Source organism: Felis catus, chromosome B4, assembly GCF_018350175.1.
Source record: "Felis catus isolate Fca126 chromosome B4, F.catus_Fca126_mat1.0, whole genome shotgun sequence".
NCBI lineage: Eukaryota > Metazoa > Chordata > Mammalia > Carnivora > Felidae > Felis > Felis catus.
The window spans coordinates 39,956,111-39,978,308 of NC_058374.1; the positions used below are offsets into that span (position 1 = coordinate 39,956,111).

Below are 22,198 nucleotides of genomic sequence, written 5' to 3' on the forward strand. Positions count from 1 at the left end.
CCTGAATGTACCATGCTCGCTGATTTTAAACTGCGCTACAAAGCTATACTAATCAAAAAAGTATGGTTTTGCAAACTAAAAACAGACACATAAGTCAATGGAACAGAATAGAGAGCCCAGAAATAAGCCCACACATATATAGTCAATTAATTTACAAAAAGGAGCCTAGAATATGCAACAAGGAAAGAACAGTTTATTCAATAGATGGTGCTCAGCAAACTGGACAGCTACATGCAAAAGTATGAAACTAGGCCACTACCTTACATCATATAAAAAATTAACTCAAAATGGATTAAATACTTGACTATAAGACCTGAAACCATAAAATTCCTAGAAGAAGACACAGGTGGTAAGCTCCATCACATTGGTCTTAGTGATTTTTTTGAGTCTGACTCCAAAGGCAAGGGAAATGAAAGCAAAAACAAATAGGACTACATCAAACTAAACAGCTTCTGCAGAACAATAGAACCATCAACAAAATGAAAAGGCAGCCTATTGAATGGGAGAAAATATTTACACATTACACATCTGATAAGGGGTTAATATTCAAAATATATGACTCCTACAACTTAACAACAAAACGCAAGCAACCTGATTAAAAAATAAGTCAGAGAAAGACAAATATTACATGATTTCATTTATATATGGAATCTAAAAAACAAAACAAATTAATAAACAGACAAAAACAGACTCTTAAATACAGAGAACAAACTAGGGGTTGCCAGAGGGAAGGAGTGTGGAGGGTGGCAAAACTGGTGAAAGAGATGAAAAGGTATAAGGTTTTAGTTACACAATAAGTAAGTCATGGAGATGAAAAGTCCAGCATGGGGAATGAAGTCAATAACATTGTAATAACCTTGTATGGTGAAAGATGGTGACTACACTTATTGTGGTGAGCACTGAGTAATGTGTAGAATTATAAAATTACTACTTTGTACATCTGAAACTAATACAACATTGTATGCCAACCATATTTCAATAAATTTTAAGAATAATGCAACAAAAAAGGGGCACAAGATCTGAATAGATATTTTTTGAAAGAAGACAGATGTTCAATATCTAATTGAAGTAATTATCAGGGAAAAGCAAATCAAAACCGCAATAAAATATCACTTCATACCTGTTAGAATGGCTATTATAAAAAAGACAAGAAATAACAAGAATTGGAGAAGATGTGGAGAAAAGGAAATCCTCACACACTGTTGGTGGAAATGTAAATTGGTATAGGCACTGTGGCAAGTGGTATGGAAATTCTTCAAAAAATGAAAAATAGAACTACCCTATAACCCAGCAATTCCACATCTGAGTATTTATCTAAAGAATACAAAAACACAAATTTGAAAAGCTATATGCACCTGTATGTTCATTGCAGCATTTTTTACAGTAGTCAAGATATGGAAACAACCCAAGTGTCCTTCAATGGGTAAATGGATAAAGAAGGTATGGTGTGTGTGTGTGTGTGTGTGTGTGTGTGTGATGTAACAGTACTCAGCCATAAAAAAGGAGGAAATCTTGCCAGTTGTGACAACTTGAGGGTGGAACTTGAGGGTGTAACTTGAGGTGCTAAGTGGAATAAGTCAGAGAAAGACAAATACTATATGATTTCCAGATTTATATCTTGAATCTAAAAAAACAAAACAAAAACAAACTCATAGAGATAGAAAACAGACTGGTAGTTATCAGAGGGAAACTGGGTTAGGAGTGAGTGAAATGGGTGAAAGAGTTGAATCATGTGGTGATGGATGGTAACTAGACTTACGGTGAAAATCACTTTATAGTATATCCAGATATTGAATTATAATGTTGTATACCTGAAACAGATATGCAGGTATACTTGTTTTATTATACTTTGCTTTATTGTGTTTTGCAGATATTGTGTTTTTTAACAAAGTGAAATTTGTGACAACCCTGCATTAAGCAAATCTATTGGTGCCATTTTTCCAACAGAATTTGTTCACTCTGTCTCTGTGTTATATTTTGGTGATTTCGCAATATTTCAAACTTTTTCATTATTATTATATTTGTTGTAGCGATCTTGACGAGTGATTATACTTGCTAAGAGCTCAAAAATGGTTAACATTTTTAGCAATAAAGCATTTTTTAAAGTATGTACTTTTTAAAGAAATAATGCTAGTGCACACTTAATAGACTACACTATAATGCAAACATAACTTTTATATGCACTGGGAAACCAAAAAAATTTGACTTTATTGCAGTGGTGTGGAACAGAACCCACAATGTCTTTGAGGTCTTCCTGTAGTGTTTGTTATATACCAGTTCTACCACACACACACACACACACACACACACACACACACACACACACACACACATTTCTTCAGTAAGCAGTTCCAAGGCCTATACGTGGAGAAGCAAGGAGTTCGAAGGCACAAGGCACTCTTACCTTTACCAGTAACAACAGTGAAAACTTGGGTTTCCCATCTGCCTTATTCTTTACTCTTACTTCTCAATTGAACTTAGAGTATGGGGAAGAGGGATGTTATTTATTGAATCCCTTCAAATCCTCAATACTTCCTAGACAATCAGCTGAGAGAATAATCACAGGTTTGAAAGGGTATGAGCCTGGAATCTTTACCCCACTCCCAACTCCCTCAACACATCCCCGGGATGCCTCCAAGCAGCTCCTTCTCATACTTTGGAAAATATGCTGTCTTATCCAAACTTCAGCCTGAGGCCCAGGCCCAGACCTTTATCTGACTCTTGCTAAACCTCTTAGAGGTTTTTTATCTGTGCATTCCCAACAATACATGCAGAAAAAGTATATATATATATATATATATATATATATATATATATATATATATATATACACACACACACACACACATACATAATATGTGATGAATATAAAACTTATCCCACTTATATATGTGATTATATAAGATCTATCCCTCTTTTCCCCATTTGATATGCTTCCTATTGGGCAAAATCTAATTTTACTTTATCCATTATTTCTTCCAAGAGGCATCTTCAAATTCTTGCTGTCCCCATTCTACCCTTCTTGTGGCTATCTTCCCATTCAGAAAGAAAACAGAACTTAAACCCCTAGTTAACCCATAATAGATCTCTCCAAATTCCTCTGACTCTACTTCCTTACCTTCTCCTGGATTCCTTCATCATCACCAGCAAAGTACAAAATAGGGACATTGAGTTCAGAGGCGGCTACCCACTGAAGTACGGCTTGGAGTTGCTTGTTCTGAACTGTGTCAGTTAGGTTATGATTGCTGACAATCACTTTGGGTGCTGCATACCCTTCAGGGGGCTGTCCTGATATACCTCTCAATTCATTATGGATAGCTTGATAGGCATTCTGCAGGACAGCCTCTGCTGTCCCTGTGCCCTTGACTGGTAAACACTCATATAAATTATCTGGGAAGGCTGAAGTTGGCCTGCTTGCATCCCCAGACTTATCATCTCCCAGCTCTGCCAAGGGAGAGTCACAGGACTTGGCAATAATGAGACATAACTTCATCACTGAATCCATCAGATATTCTACCATCTGCCCATTCATGTGGCCATCTAGCTGGTTAACAACCATCTTGGTCAGCCCAGCAAAGGTACCACCAGCCTCATCACCTTCACTTAATTTGATGGAAGAAGGGGTTACAGGTCTTTCACACTGGTAGTTATATTCTTCCTTAACTGGCTGTTCTGGTACCTTGGGTTCAGAGCTACGGTCACTCTTGAAAATGGTCTCACCAAGTAAATTCCGGATAAAGTTAAAGAAAACACTCTTTAGATCCTTCTTTTCTGCTTCATCTTGGTCACCTCCCATATGAGGAGACTTAAGGCTGGACTCATCAGGAACTTCAGGGGACTTGTTGGCAGGCAGGTTGGTGCTGCCAGCAGCTTCAAGGAAGCTCTGTGCATCCATGCTTCCTCCCTGTGCCAGGTGGTACTGAATCAGAAGTAAGGCTGATACGATCAGGTCTTTGGCCAAGGAGTCTGAATCACACATAAAATTCTCAGGTTTCTCTCGGCATTGCATAGGGGGGCTGAGGTTGCAAGTATCCAGAGGATATCCCAGGGGAATGTCTGGTACAGGCTTATACTGTTTGTTGGGAGCTGCAAATGTCACCTGTTGGAAACCCGGAGATTTTCCTTCTTTTTGCTGATTTTTATGCCAAAAGCTCAATCCCTCTTTAATAATGTGTTCACCCAGAGTTTCGGCACAAGTCTTCTTTTCTGGTTTGGATGCGGGAGAGTACATTTTTTCCCTCAATTTACCTTCAGATTTCATTGATGCAAAGTTTACATTTTGTTTTTTAGGGTCACCCATTCCTTTCATGGAGACAAGGGAGTAACTCTCAGACTTGTCTTTGGTTTTCCTGATAATTTCTGAAGGTTTCTTTGCAAACATCACGGTGTATAGCTTACCCAGCATGGCATCCATGATATCTGTGGCCTTCTGGCTTCCGTGAGAGAATAAACTTCTTTTCACAGCTGAGACAAAATCTGAATCAGTCATGAGGGTCCCTGTGACACTGTGGAGGTTCTTCATGAAGGAGTCAATGAGATCTGAGACGACCTCTTTTGCATGCTTGAGCAGTACCTTTTTTAGCAGGATGGTGGCAATAGTTGTGTCCTTCACTTGGATCTTCAGTGTCTTCATAATGGAAACCATCATATCAGATACCACACTGTTAGCATAGGTCATTATCCCTTGACTAACAGAAGCTGTAAAGTCATCAGGCCTTTCTTGCCCTCTGACCATCTTTCTCTCCCCAGATAACCTTCCACCCTCTTTGGCATCACCTGCGTTACGAGATTCAAACACCTCCTTATAGAAGAAAGACTTCTTAGAAGCAGGCTTGTCATCTGGACCTTTGCTTTCTTTGGTGCTCTCCTTCATCTTCAGAGTGGTCTTATATTTCAAATGTGGGGGACTCCGTAATAATCCTGAGGTTCTGTCACCAGAGCCAGGAGTCTTATCTGAGGTAGCATTCTTGGAACATGCAGAGACTGTCTTGCTCACCAGATCTGATGCCACCTTACTCAAGCTTTTGTTGGGTATGGGCTCATCTCCTATGTACAATGACTGGTGGACACATTTGTTTTCAGAGCCATCTATCCTCTCATTGATCTCCTTGCGGGCCATGGCTATGACTAGATTTGTGAGGCGATTAGCATAGAAGGAAACTTCATCTACTGAACTCCCATTACCAAGTGGGACACTGGGGCCCTGGACAGGGTTTTCTCTGTGCATCATCTCAAAATGCAATCTTCCTGGACTGCCCTTGGTTGTGGTATTGTAATAGTCCACAGAAAAACCACTGCGGGGGTCTCCTCCTGGGTTGCTCATTTCCCCGCCAAGTGAGGATTCTCCAGGCTTGAACCTAACATCTTGGAACCCTGCTGTACTTTTTTCCAGGTCTCTGCGGAGCCAGCTGAGCACTCTGATAGGATCAGTTGAGGCTTCCTTAAAAATAGACAAGGATTCATCCGACTATAACAGAGTAAAGATATGGGACATTCAGAACAACCTCAAATATTAGTTACAAAAATGGTCACCTCTCTCAAGCCTTAACTGCTGCATCATCACAATAAAAGTAACCAACATTTATGGAGTACTTAGTATGTATCAGGCACTGTTATAAGTATTTTAATACTATTATCTCATTTAACATTATTTTGCAGTGAACTTAAATGTTAGCTCTCTTATTATCTGCATTTTACAGAGGAGGGAATTGAAGAACTGAGAGATTCAGTTAGTTACTTATCTGAGGTTATACAGCTAATCACTGATGGAGCAGGAATTCCAACCTAGGCAGTCTGACTCTTGAGTCCCTACTGTCAGCCACTACATGATATTGCTTTTAACAACATACATCCTTAAGATCTGAAAAGTCAACAGCTACACAACAGAGTTAGCATTGGAACTGAATCCAGTTTTTATTATATTTATATTACTTGCTATTTCCTATGGTTCATCTGTTTTTATTTAGGTCTCTTACCACAACTATAGTCTTCAGAAAATTAGAGAATTCAAGGACAATTGTACATAATTGATCACTCTGCCAGGTACACAAGCACAATTTTGATATGTTAAATGGCTTCCAGTGAACTATTTGATATCACTTAAGTGAACAATCTAATTTATAATAGAGGAATTAATATCTGTGGTTAATTTATCGGTTTTGAATGAATACAGATTCTTTAATGCACACTAGCTGTGATAAGCACATGTACATATAGTATATGTTTACATATTATAATCTATAATTTTCACTTGGACACAGGCTAAAATAATATGTGAAAGTGTCCTATTTACTATCAAATGTAAAGGAGCAGTGTAATAGAGTAATGTCTGTCTAGGAATGACTACAAATATCACCCATCTTTAAAGAATGATTTGGTTCACAGTAGTAACCACAGAAAGATAGAAATATGAGTGATCTAAACATTTTCCTTTTTTGACATACCTTTGTGTTATTTGTTTTGTTGTGTTTTTAACTAACTCTATTAAAGTTTCTTAAGTTGGATACTTTATTATCTGAGTTTCCAGTTTCTTATCTGTCAAATGGGAATAACAGCAAACTCTTCATAGTATTATTATGAGGATTAAATGATATAATTTATAACCATCAAAAAAAATAATGATTTGTCATTTTAATTACCAAGTGTCATATAGTTGCTAGATACTATTTCTTAAATACTTGTGTTTTCCGGGCACTGGACTAGGTGCTTTACACACATTATTTCACTTAATCTACATATATGCTCTACACTGGATGTATTACTATTCTAGTTTCGTAGGTGACAAAATTGTAGCTTAGAGAAGATACATAAATTGGCTAGTATCTCAGAGCTACCATATGATGGAGTTTAGTATCCAAATACAGTTCTGACTCCAGAATTGGCTCTCCACACCTACAGTACACGGCTGTGTTTTAATGACTTGGAAAGAAGAGAAAAGCAGTTGTATCAGTCTGCTATGGGGCTGGTTTAAGGGATCCATGGGCCATGGCAGTTGGTGTAAAGTCCTCCTAGATGGTTCTCCTAATTTGAATAATAGCTGTTTCAGGGGAATTTTGTACTTCAGTGGAAAACTATGCATAATCTTATAGCATAGTCTTCCACATCTTCTGATCCTCTATTTTACAACTCTGTAGATAAGTGATAGCAATTCAATAGTATCCTTATTTACACATGTTAATTCTCAGAGAAGGTTCCACTGACTTCCTCCCCCACTGTGGAAAAGGTCAGTTTTGCTTACATTTGCACCTTCACTTCAATATCCCTGATCCATATATGTGGTTCTTTTCTTTGATTTTCCTTTGAACCTCACCAGTTCCTTGTTAATGATTAAAGAAAACCTTTAATGTGAGTTTATTTCTATACATATATGAAGCTTATTAATTCACCCTTCTCTGAAAATGATATTTTAATAGTTTTGGAAGTCTTTGCCAATATGTCCAAAAGATTCATCTTGAGAGAATATTGAGGGAAGTGTACCAGGTACATTTTTTCTTTGACCCCAGAGATGAATTCAAGGTGGCAATAGAACTTTGCAGACATTTTCTTTTTTCTAGTTTTAATTTTCCTATGTACTGATTTTGCTTTTGGTTTTCATTTTGGTTCTTTTATGGCCAATAACCATTGGTGGCAGCAATGATCAAGAACTTGGTTTTATTGCTTAACCATTTTGTGATTCTTTAATGGAATAATTGTTATAGAGATTTATTTTCTATTGGGCAAGAGACAACGTATTTTTTTGCTCCTCTCAAGCTCAAAGTAATTAAGAATTTTGTGCCCACTTAGGAGAAGAGCTCTTTGATTTATGCACATGTGATTTTTGTGTTTCTGTGTTTACTTTTGATGCATGGTCGAAAGTTCATTATTTTTTATTGAGATTTAATTGACATATAACATTATATTAGTTTCAGATTCAAATTATAATGATCCAATATTTGCATTATTGCAAAATGATCACCACTATAAGTCTAATTAACATCCATCACCATGCATAGTTCAAAATATTTTTCTTGTGACGAGAACTTTTAAGATCTACTCTCTTTGCAACTTTCAGATATACAACATAGTATTATTAACTATGGTCACCATGCTATACATTAAATCCCCAGGATTTATTTATTTTATAGTTGGAAGTTTATACATTTTGACCCTCTTCACCCATTTTGCTCACTCTCACACCACCCACCTCTGGCAGCCACCCACCTGTTCTCTGCATCTATGAGTCCCTTTTTTTTTTTTTTAAGATTCTACATATAAGTGAGATCATATGGTATTTGTCTTTCTCTGTCTGACTTATTTCACTTAGCTTAATACCCTCTAGGTCCATCCATGTTATTGCAAATGGCAAGACTCCCTTCTTTTTATGGCTGGATAATATTCTGTTGTGTATTTTCTTTATTGAGTCATCCATGGATGGACACTTAGGTTGCTTTCATGTATTGGTTATTGTAACTAATGCTGCAATAAACACAGGGGTGCAGCTATCTCTTAAAAATAGTGATTTTGTTTCCTTCAGATATACAAAGGAATTGCTGGATCATATGAAAATTATTAACTTTAATAATTTCCTCATGTGGTTACAATTAGTATTAAATGACATAATATGCACGAAACTGTGTAATCTTATGGTGGTGGATATGATTAATACTACTCCAACATTTCATGTTGAGATTAGATTTCAGAAGAGAGAAGAGAAGATTAAGAGAAGTCAATAAGCTTGATAATACAGTGAAACATAGCTAGCCATCTATGGGAGTACTAGGGAATAAAACTTGACTTCCTGGGGTGCCTGGGTGGCTCACTCGGTTAGGCGTCTGACTTCAGTTCAGGTCATGATCTCACGGTTTGTGAATTAGAGCCCCATGTCCAGCTCTGTGCTGACAGCTCAGAGCCTGGAGCCTGCTTCAGATTCTGTGTCTCCTCCTCTCTCTGCCCCTCCCCTGCTCATGCTCTGTTTCTGTCTCTCAATAATAAACGTTAAAAAAATTGAAAAAAAAAAACCCAAAACTTGGCTTCCTGTATATATGGGAAGTACTGCCCTGGATGAAAAGAGAATTACTGGAAGACAGTATGGCTAGGGATGTGTACTGTGATTCATTCCTATTAGACCAGGTAGGAGCTATGGGAGATCCATTCCTATCAGACCAGGTAGGAGTTCAGCTAATTGCTGAGCTTTTGTGATGAATTTTTTTTAACATTTTTTTTCTGGGGTGCCTGGGTCACTCAGCTGGTTAAGTGTCTGACTCTTGATTTCAGCTCAGGTCATGATCTTATAGTTTGTTAGTTCAAGCCCCACGTCAGGCTCTGTGCTGACAGTGCAGAGCCTGCTTGGGATTCTCTCTCTCTCTCTCTCTCTCTCTCTCTCTCTCAGCCCCTCACCCACTCGTGCTCTCTCTCAAATAAACTTACAAAAATTGTTTTTCTGAACCAAAGATCAGTAAAAAGTGGGAAATTCTATATGGACATAATTTAGCTTTAAGAAGAAGTTTTAAGAAAGAGTGCTGCCTATAGGCATGTCCAAGAAAGGGACAGAGAAAAGGTGGTGGAGTCAGAGAGAGATAGCATTTCTTGAATGGCCCTCTACTGCAGAGATGATTTAGGGATTTAGGGGAGGTGATGTGTAATACAAACTATCTGCATAATTCAATATGTATACAGTGTTTGTGTACAACACACTCTACTAGAAACTGTGGGACATGTAAAGATGAAACAAATATGATCTTGCCTTCTGGAAGCATAAAGTCCACTGTAGAGACAAAATATGAACACAAATATTACTAAATACTATATGATCAGTGTTATAAAAGAATAAAAAGAGAGATGCTTAATGTTACACAAGGGGCAGATAATTTGGGGTGGGTGACTAGAAAAAGTAGTGGCATTTGAGATGGACCTTTAAACATTTTGGTAGTCAGATATAACAGGGTGGGCATGGCAACAAAATGACATATGCAAAGTATAGTATTTGGGATAATGCTAGGTTTAAATCAAATAGCCCCTGAAGTGTCAGTGGTAGAAGAAAGTAGAGGTTTATTTCTCAATCACTTTGCTTACAGAGGACATTCAATGAGAAGCTTTCTTTGCAGTGAATCAGGGACCTAGGCTCTGCTTTTGCGTGGTTTCCTCAAAATCTATTCTTCAGGTTTATGGGGAAATACCAAGATCACAGAGAACTGAATGGGAGACTTTTGTGGTCCAGGCCTGGAAATGTCAAACATCACTTCTACTGATATTCCTTTTGTCTTTGTCTTTTGAAAGTTTGATTGTAATGTGTCTCAGCATGGGTCGCTTTGAGTTCATTTTTCTTGGAGTTTACTGAACTTTTTGGATGTTTATATTCATGCCTTTCTTCATATTTGCAAAGCTTTAAGCCATTATTTCCTCAAATATCCTCTCTGCCCTTTCTCTTTCTCTTCTCCTACTGGGACTCCCACAATGTACTGTTTATTTGATGGTGTACCACAGGTTCCTTGACTCTGTTCACTTTTCTTCAATCTTTTTTCTTTCTGTTCCTTAAAGTTGATAATTTCCACTATCCTGTTTTCAAGTTTTCTGATTCCTTCTTCTGCCTGCTCAAACCTGCCTTTGAAACCCTTTAGTGAAATTTTCAATTCAGTTATTATACTTCTCATCTCCAGAATTTCTTTTAGGTTATCTCTAGGTTTTCTATCTCTTTTTGATATTTGCATTTTGTTCACACATTGTTTTCTCAGTTTTCTCCACATGTTTCTTTTAGTTCTTTGGGCATCTTTTAGACAGCTGTTTTATAGTCTTTGTCCAGTGGACCTGCCATCAGGTCTTTTTCAGACACAGTTTCTGTTGACCTACTTTTTTTCCTTTGAGCGAGCCACACTACTCTGTATCTTTGTATGCCTTGTGATTTTTGTTGAAAACTGGGCATTTGAATCTAATGGCTGCAAGTTTAGAATTGAGGCTATAAGCTATCAGTATTTGTCATTCAAAAGAGCATTAAGTGTAAGCAGTAGTATCTTCATACTCAACACAATGCTATATTAGATTATAAAGTCTTAAATTAAAGGATCTCTATTCTGATTGGAAAAAGTATTCTTATAAAGGAATCTTAATCAGGTTAAGATTTTAGGAGCTTAAGTTCACATAAGTTAGGATAATCTTTGACAAACAAATTGAATTAAATAATTTTGAATTCATAAAAACACCTATGTCTTTTATGGTTTCTCAGTATTAAGTATAATGGAAGTATGCATTTTTATTTTACTTTGATATGTTCTTCATAAACTTATACAGGTTATAAAAATCCAATAAGCTATATTACTTCTACTTAATGTTTAAGATAATGAAAAATATAAATTTGTGTTTAATCAAATTGAATGATTATTCTGACAAACTTTATTACAACAGTTATTATATTTTATGGTACTGTTGGCTTGATTGTAAATTTCCAGCATCTTTAATGTAACTTAAAACATTGGTATTAAATTGAGTTAGTTCATGGATATTAATTGGATACCTTGCTCATTTCTTTCTTTTTTTATTTTTTTCAATATATGAAATTTATTGTCAAATTGGTTTCCATACAACACCCAGTGCTCATCCCAAAAGGTGCCCTCCTCAATACCCATCACCCACCTTCCCCTCCCTCCCACCCCCCATCAACCCTCAGTTTGTTCTCAGTTTTTAAGAGTCTCTTATACTTTGGCTCTCTCCCACTCTAACCTCTTTTTTTTTTTTCCTTCCCCTCCCCCATGGGTTTCTGTTAAGTTTCTCAGGATTCACATAAGAGTGAAAACATATGGTATCTGTCTTTCTCTGTATGGCTTATTTCACTTAGCATCACACTCTCCAGTTCCATCCACGTTGCTACAAAGGGCCAGATTTCGTTCTTTCTCATTGCCCTGTAGTACTCCATTGTGTATATAAACCACAATTTCTTTATCCATTCATCAGTTGATGGACATTTAGGCTCTTTCCATAATTTGGCTATTGTTGAGAGTGCTGCTATAAACATTGCGGTACAAGTGCCCCTATGCATCAGTACTCCTGTGTCCCTTGGGTAAATTCCTAGCAGTGCTATTGCTGGGTCATAGGGTAGGTCTATTTTTAATTTTATGAGGAACCTCCACACTGTTTTCCAGAGTGGCTGCACCAATTTGCATTCCCACCAACAGTGCAAAAGGGTTTCCGTTTCTCCACATCCTCCAGCATCTATAGTCTCCTGATTTGTTCATTTTGGCCACTCTGACTGGTGTGAGGTGATATCTGAGTGTGGTTTTGATTTGTATTTCCCTGATGAGGAGTGACGTTGAGCATCTTTTCATGTGCCTGTTGGCCATCCGGATGTCTTCTCTAGAGAAGTGTCTATTCATGTTTTCTGCCCATTTCTTCACTGGGTTATTTGTTTTTTGGGTGTGGAGTTTGGTGAGCTCTTTATAGATTTTGGAGACTAGTCCTTTGTCTGATATGTCATTTGCAAATATCTTTTCCCATTCTGTTGGTTGCCTTTTAGTTTTGTTGATTGTTTCCTTTGCTGTGCAGAAGCTTTTTATCTTCATAAGGTCCCAGTAATTCATTTTTGCTTTTAATTCCCTTGCCTTTGGGGATGTGTCGAGTAAGAGATTGCTACAGCTGAGGTCAGAGAGGTCTTTTCCTGCTTTCTCCTCTAGGGTTTTGATGGTTTCCTGTCTCACATTCAGGTCTTTTATCCATTTTGAGTTTATTTTTGTGAATGGTGTGAGAAAGTGGTCTAGTTTCAACCTTCTGCATGCTGCTGTCCAGTTTTCCCAGCACTATTTGTTAAAGAGACTGTCTTTTTTCCATTGGATGTTCTTTCCTGCTTTGTCAAAGATTAGTTGGCCATACGTTTGTGGGTCTAGTTCTGGGGTTTCTATTCTATTCCATTGGTCTATGTGTCTGTTTTTGTGCCAATACCATGCTGTCTTGATGATTACAGCTTTGTAGTAGAGGCTAAAGTCTGGGATTGTGATGCCTCCTGCTTTGGTCTTCTTCTTCAAAATTACTTTGGCTATTCGGGGCCTTTTGTGGTTCCATGTGAATTTTAGGATTGCTTGTTCTAGTTTTGAGAAGAATGCTGGTGCAATTTTGATTGGGATTGCATTGAATGTGTACATAGCTTTGGGTAGTATTGGCATTTTGACAATATTTATTCTTCCAATCCATGAGCAGGGAATGTCTTTCCATTTCTTTATATCTTCTTCAATTACCTTCATAAGCTTTCTATAGTTTTCAGCATACAGATCTTTTACATCTTTGGTTAGATTTATTCCTAGGTATTTTATGCTTCTTGGTGCAATTGTGAATGGGATCAGTTTCTTTATTTGTCTTTCTGTTGCTTCATTGTTAGTGTATAAGAATGCAACTGATTTCTGTACATTGATTTTGCATCCTGCAACTTTGCTGAATTCATGTATCAGTTCTAGCAGACTTTTGGTGGAGTCTATCAGATTTTCCATGTATAATATCATGTCATCTGCAAAAAGTGAAAGCTTGACTTCATCTTTGCCAATTTTGATGCCTTTGATTTCCTTTTGTTGTCTGATTGCTGATGCTAGAACTTCCAACACTATGTTAAACAACAGCGATGACAGTGGGCATCCCTGTCGTGTTCCTTATCTCAGGGAAAAAGCTCTCAGTTTTTCCCCATTGAGGATGATGTTAGCTGTGGGCTTTTCATAAATGGCTTTTATGATGTTTAAGTATGTTCCTTCTATCCCGACTTTCTCAAGGGTTTTTATTAAGAAAGGGTGCTGAATTTTATCAAAGGCCTTTTCTGCATCAATTGACAGGATCATATGGTTCTTCTCTTTTCTTTTATTAATGTGATGTATCACGTTGATTAATTTGCGAATGTTGAACCAGCCCTGCATCCCAGGAATGAATCCCACTTGATCATGGTGAATAATTCTTTTTATATGCTTATATGCCGTTGAATTCGATTTGCTAGTATCTTATTGAGAATTTTTGCATCCATATTCATCAGGGATATTGGCCTGTAGTTCTCTTTTTTTACTGGGTCTCTGTCTGGTTTAGGAATCAAAGTAATACTGGCTTCATAGAATGAGTCTGGAAGTTTTCCTTCCCTTTCTATTTCTTGGAATAGCTTGAGAAGGATAGGTATTATCTCTGCTTTAAACGTCTGGTAGAACTCCCCTGGGAAGCCATCTGGTCCTGGACTCTTATTTGTTGGGAGATTTTTGATAACTGATTCAATTTCTTCGCTGGTTATGGGTCTGTTCAAGCTTTCTATTTCCTCCTGATTGAGTTTTGGAAGAGTGTGGGTGTTTAGGAATTTGTCCATTTCTTCCAGGTTGTCCAATTTGTTGGCATATAATTTTTCATAGTATTCCCTGATAATTGTTTGTATCTCTGAGGGATTGGTTGTAATAATTTCATTTTCATTCATGATTTTATCTATTTGGGTCATCTCCCTTTTCTTTTTGAGAAGCCTGGCTAGAGGTTTGTCAATTTTGTTTATTTTTTCAAAAAACCAACTCTTGGTTTCGTTGATCTGCTCTACAGTTTTTTTAGATTCTATATTGTTTATTTCTGCTCTGATCTTTATTATTTCTCTTCTTCTGCTGGGTTTAGGCTGCCTTTGCTGTTCTGCTTCTATTTCCTTTAGGTGTGCTGTTAGATTTTGTATTTGGGATTTTTCTTGTTTCTTGAGATAGGCCTGGATTGCAATGTATTTTCCTCTCAGGACTGCCTTTGCTGCATCCCAAAGCGTTTGGATTGTTGTATTTTCATTTTCGTTTGTTTCCATATAGTTTTTGATTTCTTCTCTAATTGCCTGGTTGACCCACTCATTCTTTAGTAGGGTGTTCTTTAACCTCCATGCTTTTGGAGGTTTTCCAGACTTTTTCCTGTGGTTGATTTCAAGCTTCATAGCATTGTGGTCTGAAAGTATGCATGGTATAATTTCAATTCTTGTATACTTATGAAGGGTTGTTTTGTGACCCAGTATATGATCTATTTTGGAGAATGTTCCATGTGCACTCGAGAAGAAAGTATATTCTGTTGTTTTGGGATGCAGAGTTCTAAATATATCTGTCAAGTCCATCTGATCCAATGTCTCATTCAGGGCCCTTGTTTCTTTATTGACCGTGTGTCTAGATGATCTATCCATTTCTGTAAGTGGAGTGTTAAAGTCCCCTGCAATTACCACATTCTTATCAATAAGGTTGTTTATGTTTATGAGTAATTATTTTATATATTTGGGGGCTCCCGTATTCGGCACATAGACATTTATAACTGTTAGCTCTTCCTGATGGATAGACCCTGTAATTATTATATAATGCCCTTCTTCATCTCTTGTTACAGCCTTTAATTTAAAGTCTAGTTTGTCTGATATAAGTATGGCTACTCCAGCTTTCTTTTGGCTTCCAGTAGCATGATAAATAGTTCTCCATCCCCTCACTCTCAACTAAAGGTGTCCTCAGGTCTAAAATGAGTCTCTTGTAGACAGCAAATAGATGGGTCTTGTTTTTTTATCCATTCTGATACCCTATGTCTTTTGGTTGGTGCATTTAGTCCATTTACATTCAGTGTTATTATAGAAAGATACGGGTTTAGAGTCATTGTGATGTCTGTATGTTTTATGCTTGTAGCGATGTCCTGGTACTTTGTCTCACAGGATTCCCCTTAGGATCTCTTGTAGGGCTGTTTTAGTGGTGACGAATTCCTTCAGTTTTTGTTTGTTTGGGAGACCTTTATCTCTCCTTCTATTCTAAATGACAGACTTGCTGGATAAAGGATTCTCAGCTGCATATTTTTCCTGTTCATCACATTGAAGATCTCCTGCCATGCCTTTCTGGCCTGCCAAGTTTCAAAAGAGAGATCAGTCACGAGTCTTATAGGTCTCCCTTTATATGTGAGGGCACGTTTACCCCTTGCTGCTTTCAGAATTTTCTCTTTATCCTTGTATTTTGCCAGTTTCACTATGATATGTCGTGCAGAAGATTGATTCAAGTTACGTCTGAAGGGAGTTCTCTGTGCCTCTTGGATTTCAATGCCTTTTTCCTTCCCCAGTTCAGGGAAGTTCTCAGCTATTATTTCTTCAAGTACACCTTCAGCACCTTTCCTTCTCTCTTCCTCCTCTGGGATACCAATTATGCGTATATTATTTCTTTTTAGTGTATCACTTAGTTCTCTAATTTTCCCCTCATACTCCTGGATTTTTTTTATCTCTCTTTTTCTCAGCTTCCTCTTTTTCCATAATTTTATCTTCTAGTTCACCTATTCTCTCCTTTGCCTCTTCAATCTGAGCCATGGTCATTTCCATTTTATTTTGCATGTCGTTTAAAGCGTTTTTCAGCTCTTCTTGACTGTTCCTTAGTCCCTTGATCTCTGTAGCAAGAGATTTTCTGCTGTCCTCTATACTGTTTTCAAGCCCAGTGATTAATTTTATGACTATTATTCTAAATTCACTTTCTGTTATATTATTTAAATCCTTTTTGATCAGTTCATTAGCTGTTGTTATTTCCTGGAGATTCTCTTGAGGGGAATTCTTCCATTTGGCCATTTTGGATAGTCCCTGGAGTGGTGCGGACCTGCAGGGCACTTCCCCTGTGCTGTGGTGTATAACTGGAGTTGGTGGGTGGGGCCACAGTCAGACCTGATGTCTGCCCCCAGCCCACCGATGGGGCCACAGTCAGACTGGTGTGTGCCTTCTCTTCCCCTCTCCTAGGCGCGGGATTCACTGTGGGGTGGCATGGCCCATCTGGGCTACTTGCACACTGCCAGGCTTGTGGTGCTGGGAATCTGGCGTATTAGCTGGGGTGGGTAGGCAAGGTGCACGGGGGCAGGAGGGGCAGGCTTAGCTCGCTCCTCCTTAGGTGATCCACTTCAGGAGGGGCCCTGTGGCAGCAGGAGGGAGTCAGACCCGCTGCCAGAGGGGTGGCTCCACAGAAGCACAGCGTTGGGTGTTTGCGCCGAGCGAGCAAGTTCCCTGGCAGGAACTGGTCCCCTTTGGGATTTTGGCTGGGGGATGGGCAAGGGAGATGGCGCTGGCGAGCTCCTTTGTTCCCCGCCAAACTGAGCGCCTTTGTTCCCTGCCAAACTGAGCTCTGTCGTCCAGTCCCGGGGCTCAGCAACTCTCCCTCCCTTTGTCCTCCAGCCTTCCCGCTTTCTGAGCAGAGCTGTTAACTTATGACCTCCCAGATGCTAAGTCCCGCTTGCTGTCAGAACACACTCCGTCCGGCCCCTCTGCTTTTGCAAGCCAGACTCGGGGGCTCTGCTTGGCCGGCAGGCTGCCCCTCTGCCCTGGCTCCCTCCCGCCAGTCCGGAGCGTGCACTGCCTTGCCGCCCTTCCTACCCTCTTCCGTGGGCCTCTCGTCTGCGCTTGGCTCTGGAGACTCCTTTCTGCTAATCCTCTGGCGGGTTTCTGGGTTATTCAGGCAGGTGAAGGTGGAATCTAAGTGATCAGCAGGACGTGCGGTGAGCCCAGCGTCCTCCTATGCCGCCATCTTCCGACGATCCCCCCCTACCTTGCTCATTTCTAAGATAGAATACTGAAACATTGATGGCTAAAAATAGTTTCTATGCTTTTGTTTCTTATTTTTTATTATGATAGAGAGGCTATATCTTTGGGTCTGTTAATGTGTCTACTTCTGCCACTTGGTTATGTGAGGGATGTAAATGGCTGTGAAAGTTGTCTTATGTGTGTTCATGAGTTCGACTAGTCTGCACTTTAGCTTGTGTGTAACAGTTCACAATTATATACCTACCCCTCCCCACATTTTGTGTGTGTGTGTGTGTGTGTGTGTGTGTGTGTGTGAGAGAGAGAGAGAGAGAGAGAGAGAGAGATAGAAAAAAATTGAAAGTACTTGGCCTAAACATTTTTATTAGTATCACTTAACTATTTTTATGAACAATGGTTTCACGGAAATCCAGCTGTGTACAGGCGAGTTCTTCTAGGAACTACAGGTGAAACCTGGTAGGAAGAGTTTGTTAGTCTCGACTTCCTAGTCTCAGGATATCAAATGATGGAGGCCTTTAAAAGTCCAACCTGAGATTCCTTATGAAAACTTCCAGTAAAGCAAACTTAAGGCCTATCTGGTTGCTATACCTATGTAAATAATCAGACCAAATCTGGTGAAATTAGCCTTGTTTTGTGATCAAAAGTTACCTTATTTTGAGATTTATCAAAATGTAGGCAACTAAGGTAAAAAAATTTGTCCTCCAGTAGAAAATGATGCATTCCCTATAGTCTATAGTTTATAGACTAAGCATTGTTTACAGCCCTCCACATAATCTGATTCTGATTCTATGGGAGCTATTTTACAACTGTGAGCTGTAGGTAGTTGAACGACAATGCAGAATAATTCTACATGTCTGTGGACACACAAATTCTGTCAAGTGGAGGTTCAGCTGATTTCCCTTCTGCACTGTGGAAGAGGCCAGTTTTGCCATTCATTTCAATATTTCTGATCTATAATACATCTTTTTTTTATTCTCCTTTGAACTGGTTGTAACACCTCACCAATTTCCTCATTAATGAGTTAAATAAAATCTTTAACATGTGTTCATTTTAATATCTGATTGGGAGTCCTGATTTTACCTTTTGAAAATTATCCTTCAATATTACCTACTTATTTGAAGATAGGCACACTATCTGCAAATAGACATGTTCCATAATTGGGCTGTAAAATGTACAGGGAAGTCTTATAATGCAGATGTAGAGTTTATTTCTCTTATCTTTTTCAATTCTTTTCACAGAACATTGAAAAAATTATAGCATAGCATACAACTTTATGATAGAGTATAAAGAACTGTTAGCTGGCTGTGTTTATAGGTTTTTATTGCCTATTTACATTTTTAAACCTAAAAAGTGTGCACCTTATATCTATTATTCCACTCTATCCAGAACTTTGCAAAAGTGGTTGATGAGGCCATAATGACTGACTGAAAGACTAATCACATGACTTTTTCTATCAATGAAGTCTACAATCAAACATCTATATCTTCCAAACCCCATTGCCCTCTTGCAACCTTTAATTCTTTCTCTTCTTATACAGTAGTATCATGAACAGGTGGGAAGGTAGAGGCCAAATTATTTCTGAGTCTTTCTTTTAAAAAAATTTTTTTAAAGATTTATTTACATTTGAGAGAGAGAGAGCGTGCGTGCAAGAGAGAGAGAGAGAGAACAGGGGAAAGGCAAAAAGAGAGGGAGACACAGAATCCGAAACAGGCTCCAGGCTCTGAGCTGTCAGCACAGAGCCCGATGCGGGGCTCGAATTCACGGAGTGCGAGATTATGACCTGAGCCGAAGTCGGCCGCTTAACAGACTAAGCCACCCAGGCGCCCCTCTGAGTCTTTCTTAATCAAGGCCAGGGAAAATTTTCACATCCATGAAAGAGAACATAAAAAGGGTTAAGGGTTTTAACTTTCTCTCCTCAGCCATCTTCTGCTCCAGTACTTTAGTTTGAAGTTAACATATATAGCTCCCATTCTATTCTTCTTCACCTCTAGCTCTGCTAAGCATACTTTATGAAACTTTCCTAGACAACCTCCGACTTGGATCTATTCTTTAAAAACCTATAGCAATTACTGCCAGAAAATCCATCTGGCAAATGGATAATTTGGGTCTACTGGTTATTTAGATCTAATTAGGGTCTGCTGGTTATTTAGAACTTTTATATTATATTTATATTTCACATATATAGTTTTTATTTCCCCAAATTAATGGCAAGGTCTATGAGGGCAGAAACTGTTTTTATTTATTTATTGTTGCATACCCCAGAGTGTTCCTTCCTTAATGATAAATTGTGACTGTTTTTTTAATTTGATTTAGTATTAAAATTGATGTATCTTTTGTTTTTCTACAGGAAAGAGCAAAGGTAAAGAAAAGATCTAATAGAAGCAGTTTTGATTGGCATTTACTCTATAGTAATTGGATATTCATTATCTATATGTCTTAATGTTTTGTGCATATTTGTTAGTGTTTTCTCTCTTAGGCTATATAAGATAGACCAAATAGATTTTGAATAAATAGATGGGTCATGCAACATTACATGCAAATAGGTGTTTCATAAATATTAATACTAAGGATGAGAATCACCATAGTGATTCCATTAGATTATGAAACCCTTAAATTAAGAAAAAGAATTCTGTCTAACCTGTTTTTATATCTCTGACCCTAGGACTAAGCACAGAGTCTGTGCCAGTTATCCACATTGTCTCTCAACTCCAAGTCTACCATCCTTTGCCTTGCTCTGTGACACTAGAATTGGACCCCTTTTACCATTTTTTCTTTGGCAACTGGCTTTGTTAGTAGAGGGCACTGGAGAGACACTGAACTTCTGGCCCACTTGCACCTTCTGGCAAATGTATTCTGCACCAGCAGGCTAGTGCTCCTGTGGCAGCCACACTCTGTCCAAAGAAATCTGAAGCTGCCTTGGTTGAAGGAGAAGGAGCTTCTGTGAGTTCTTAGTCTCTTCCTGTTCACTCTCTTGCAGCCTAGGGGTAGTGGTTTCTCTCTACACTTGCTACTTCTGGAACTCTTACAGTTTTCTTGTACAGCTTTTAGTGGTTAACTTAGTTAATTACCTTTCATTAAATTAAAAAAAATTTAATGTTTATTTATTTTGGGAGGTGAGGGGCAGAGAGAGAGAGAAATGGAGGATCTGAAGCAGGCTCTGTGCTGACAGCAAGATCACAACCTGAGCCGAAGTCAGATGTTCAACCAACTGAGCACCCAGGAACCCCTCACTAAATTTTTTAGTATCAAATTACTTGATATGGTTTCCATCTTCTAACTAAACCCTGATTTATAGTGCCTGACACTAAGTACTTAATAAATGTTTGTTGGCTGATGAAGGCAGAATGATAATGTTACTTAGATGAGAATTTATGCTTTTGAGAGTTTTGAAGTGTTCTACATTTCGGAAAATAGTTTGTGAACTTTTGAGACATTTCTGTTTGAAATCCAATCCCTTTCTGTTTAAAAACTAACAAAATTTTACAGCTGTAATATATGTTTTGCATTAATTATACTATATTTCTTCTATGAAATTACCATATTATAGAATTTACCCCCAAAACAATATGGATGGTAACTTTTTGTTCTAGAGGAATTCACATTTTTCCCCAAGAATTTCACCGTTGAAAATAAGAGGTGGGGTAGTGGTGGTAGAGAGAGTAAGGCTACTCTTAATAGTACTCCACTTATTCCTAATTTAGTATCTATAAAAAGTGGTTGACCCTTACCATTTTCCAGTCTTGGGCTTGGCTATCTCCAGGAGTATAAACATCAACTTTGCATACTCCATTTTGACTTTGTAGCCAGTCAACCCTATCCGACATCTGGAAGTAGAAAAAAAATGAGAAAGGGTCATCAAAGGGACAGGTTACATGAACATAAAGAGAAATAGGCAAATGGCTGAGGTGTGGAAAACAGGAGCAATGCTTTCAATAGAGAGACCTATCCCAAAAGCTACTTCAACCCACCGAACTCTGGATCTCTTCATCCTCAGCTGTCATCTGCAGGAAGATTTCTTAAATATATGTGTCTCTAGTACGGAAGCTGGTGCTTGGTATATGTAGATGTGCTTAATACAGATTTGTTCATAAATGAACCTATGTAGCCATGTGTTCTGCTCTATGTGTTCTTGCTTGATAACCTTTCCACATCCTGGATTTTCAGTAGACACTCAAAACTCAATGTGATCAAAATAGAATAAATTTGTGTCTTTCTGCCTGTTGTTGTCCCACCAACTTTTTTTTTTTGCCCACCAGCTTATTTTTAAAGTAATATATGCTTAATTTTCATTAATTTCTAGAGCACTAGCTTAACTTACATTAACAATAAGTCTAGTAGATCCTCCTTAAGACCAATCCCTCCTCCAAGTAGCCAAGGATCCTAGGGGAATTCTTAGTCTCCATGGTTCATCCAATATTCTTGAGGCCAAGAGAAAAGAGATACCACATGCACCATCCAATGGGCCTTTGCGTGGATGCCCTTGCTGATACTGACTGTACTATAGCTCTCCCAATACTTTGCTCTACTCCCTAATCTCAATAATGGCACTGCCATCTAGCTAGTCTTCCAAACCAGAAAGCTGATAATCATTTTAGTTGTTTTCTCCCACCACAAGCCTCCATCTAGCTGCTACCACTGTCTTCTCTCATTTGTTGCCATTTGTCATGAAAGAATTGCTTACACTTGCTTTTGGCTCACCTCAAAATTTAGTGTAATAGCCCTTATTCT

The 22,198-nt window shown here is 38.3% G+C and overlaps 1 protein-coding gene across 5 annotated transcripts in view; it reads right to left on the reverse strand.

Annotated features, from left to right (window-relative positions):
* Positions 1-22,198, reverse strand: part of AKAP3 (A-kinase anchoring protein 3) — a 47,183-nt gene that overhangs the window by 17,232 nt on the left and 7,753 nt on the right. For 4 of the 5 annotated variants that reach the window (XM_023256695.2, XM_023256696.2, XM_019834387.3 and 1 more), the window contains 2 exons: positions 21,199-21,294; positions 3,119-5,467 (listed from right to left, as the gene is read on the reverse strand). In XM_023256695.2, coding sequence (XP_023112463.2) covers positions 3,119-5,467; positions 21,199-21,294 — 2,445 coding nt within the window. The remainder of the gene's footprint in view (positions 1-3,118; positions 5,468-21,198; positions 21,295-22,198) is intronic. The other variant, XM_003988289.6, reaches the window with a different exon arrangement.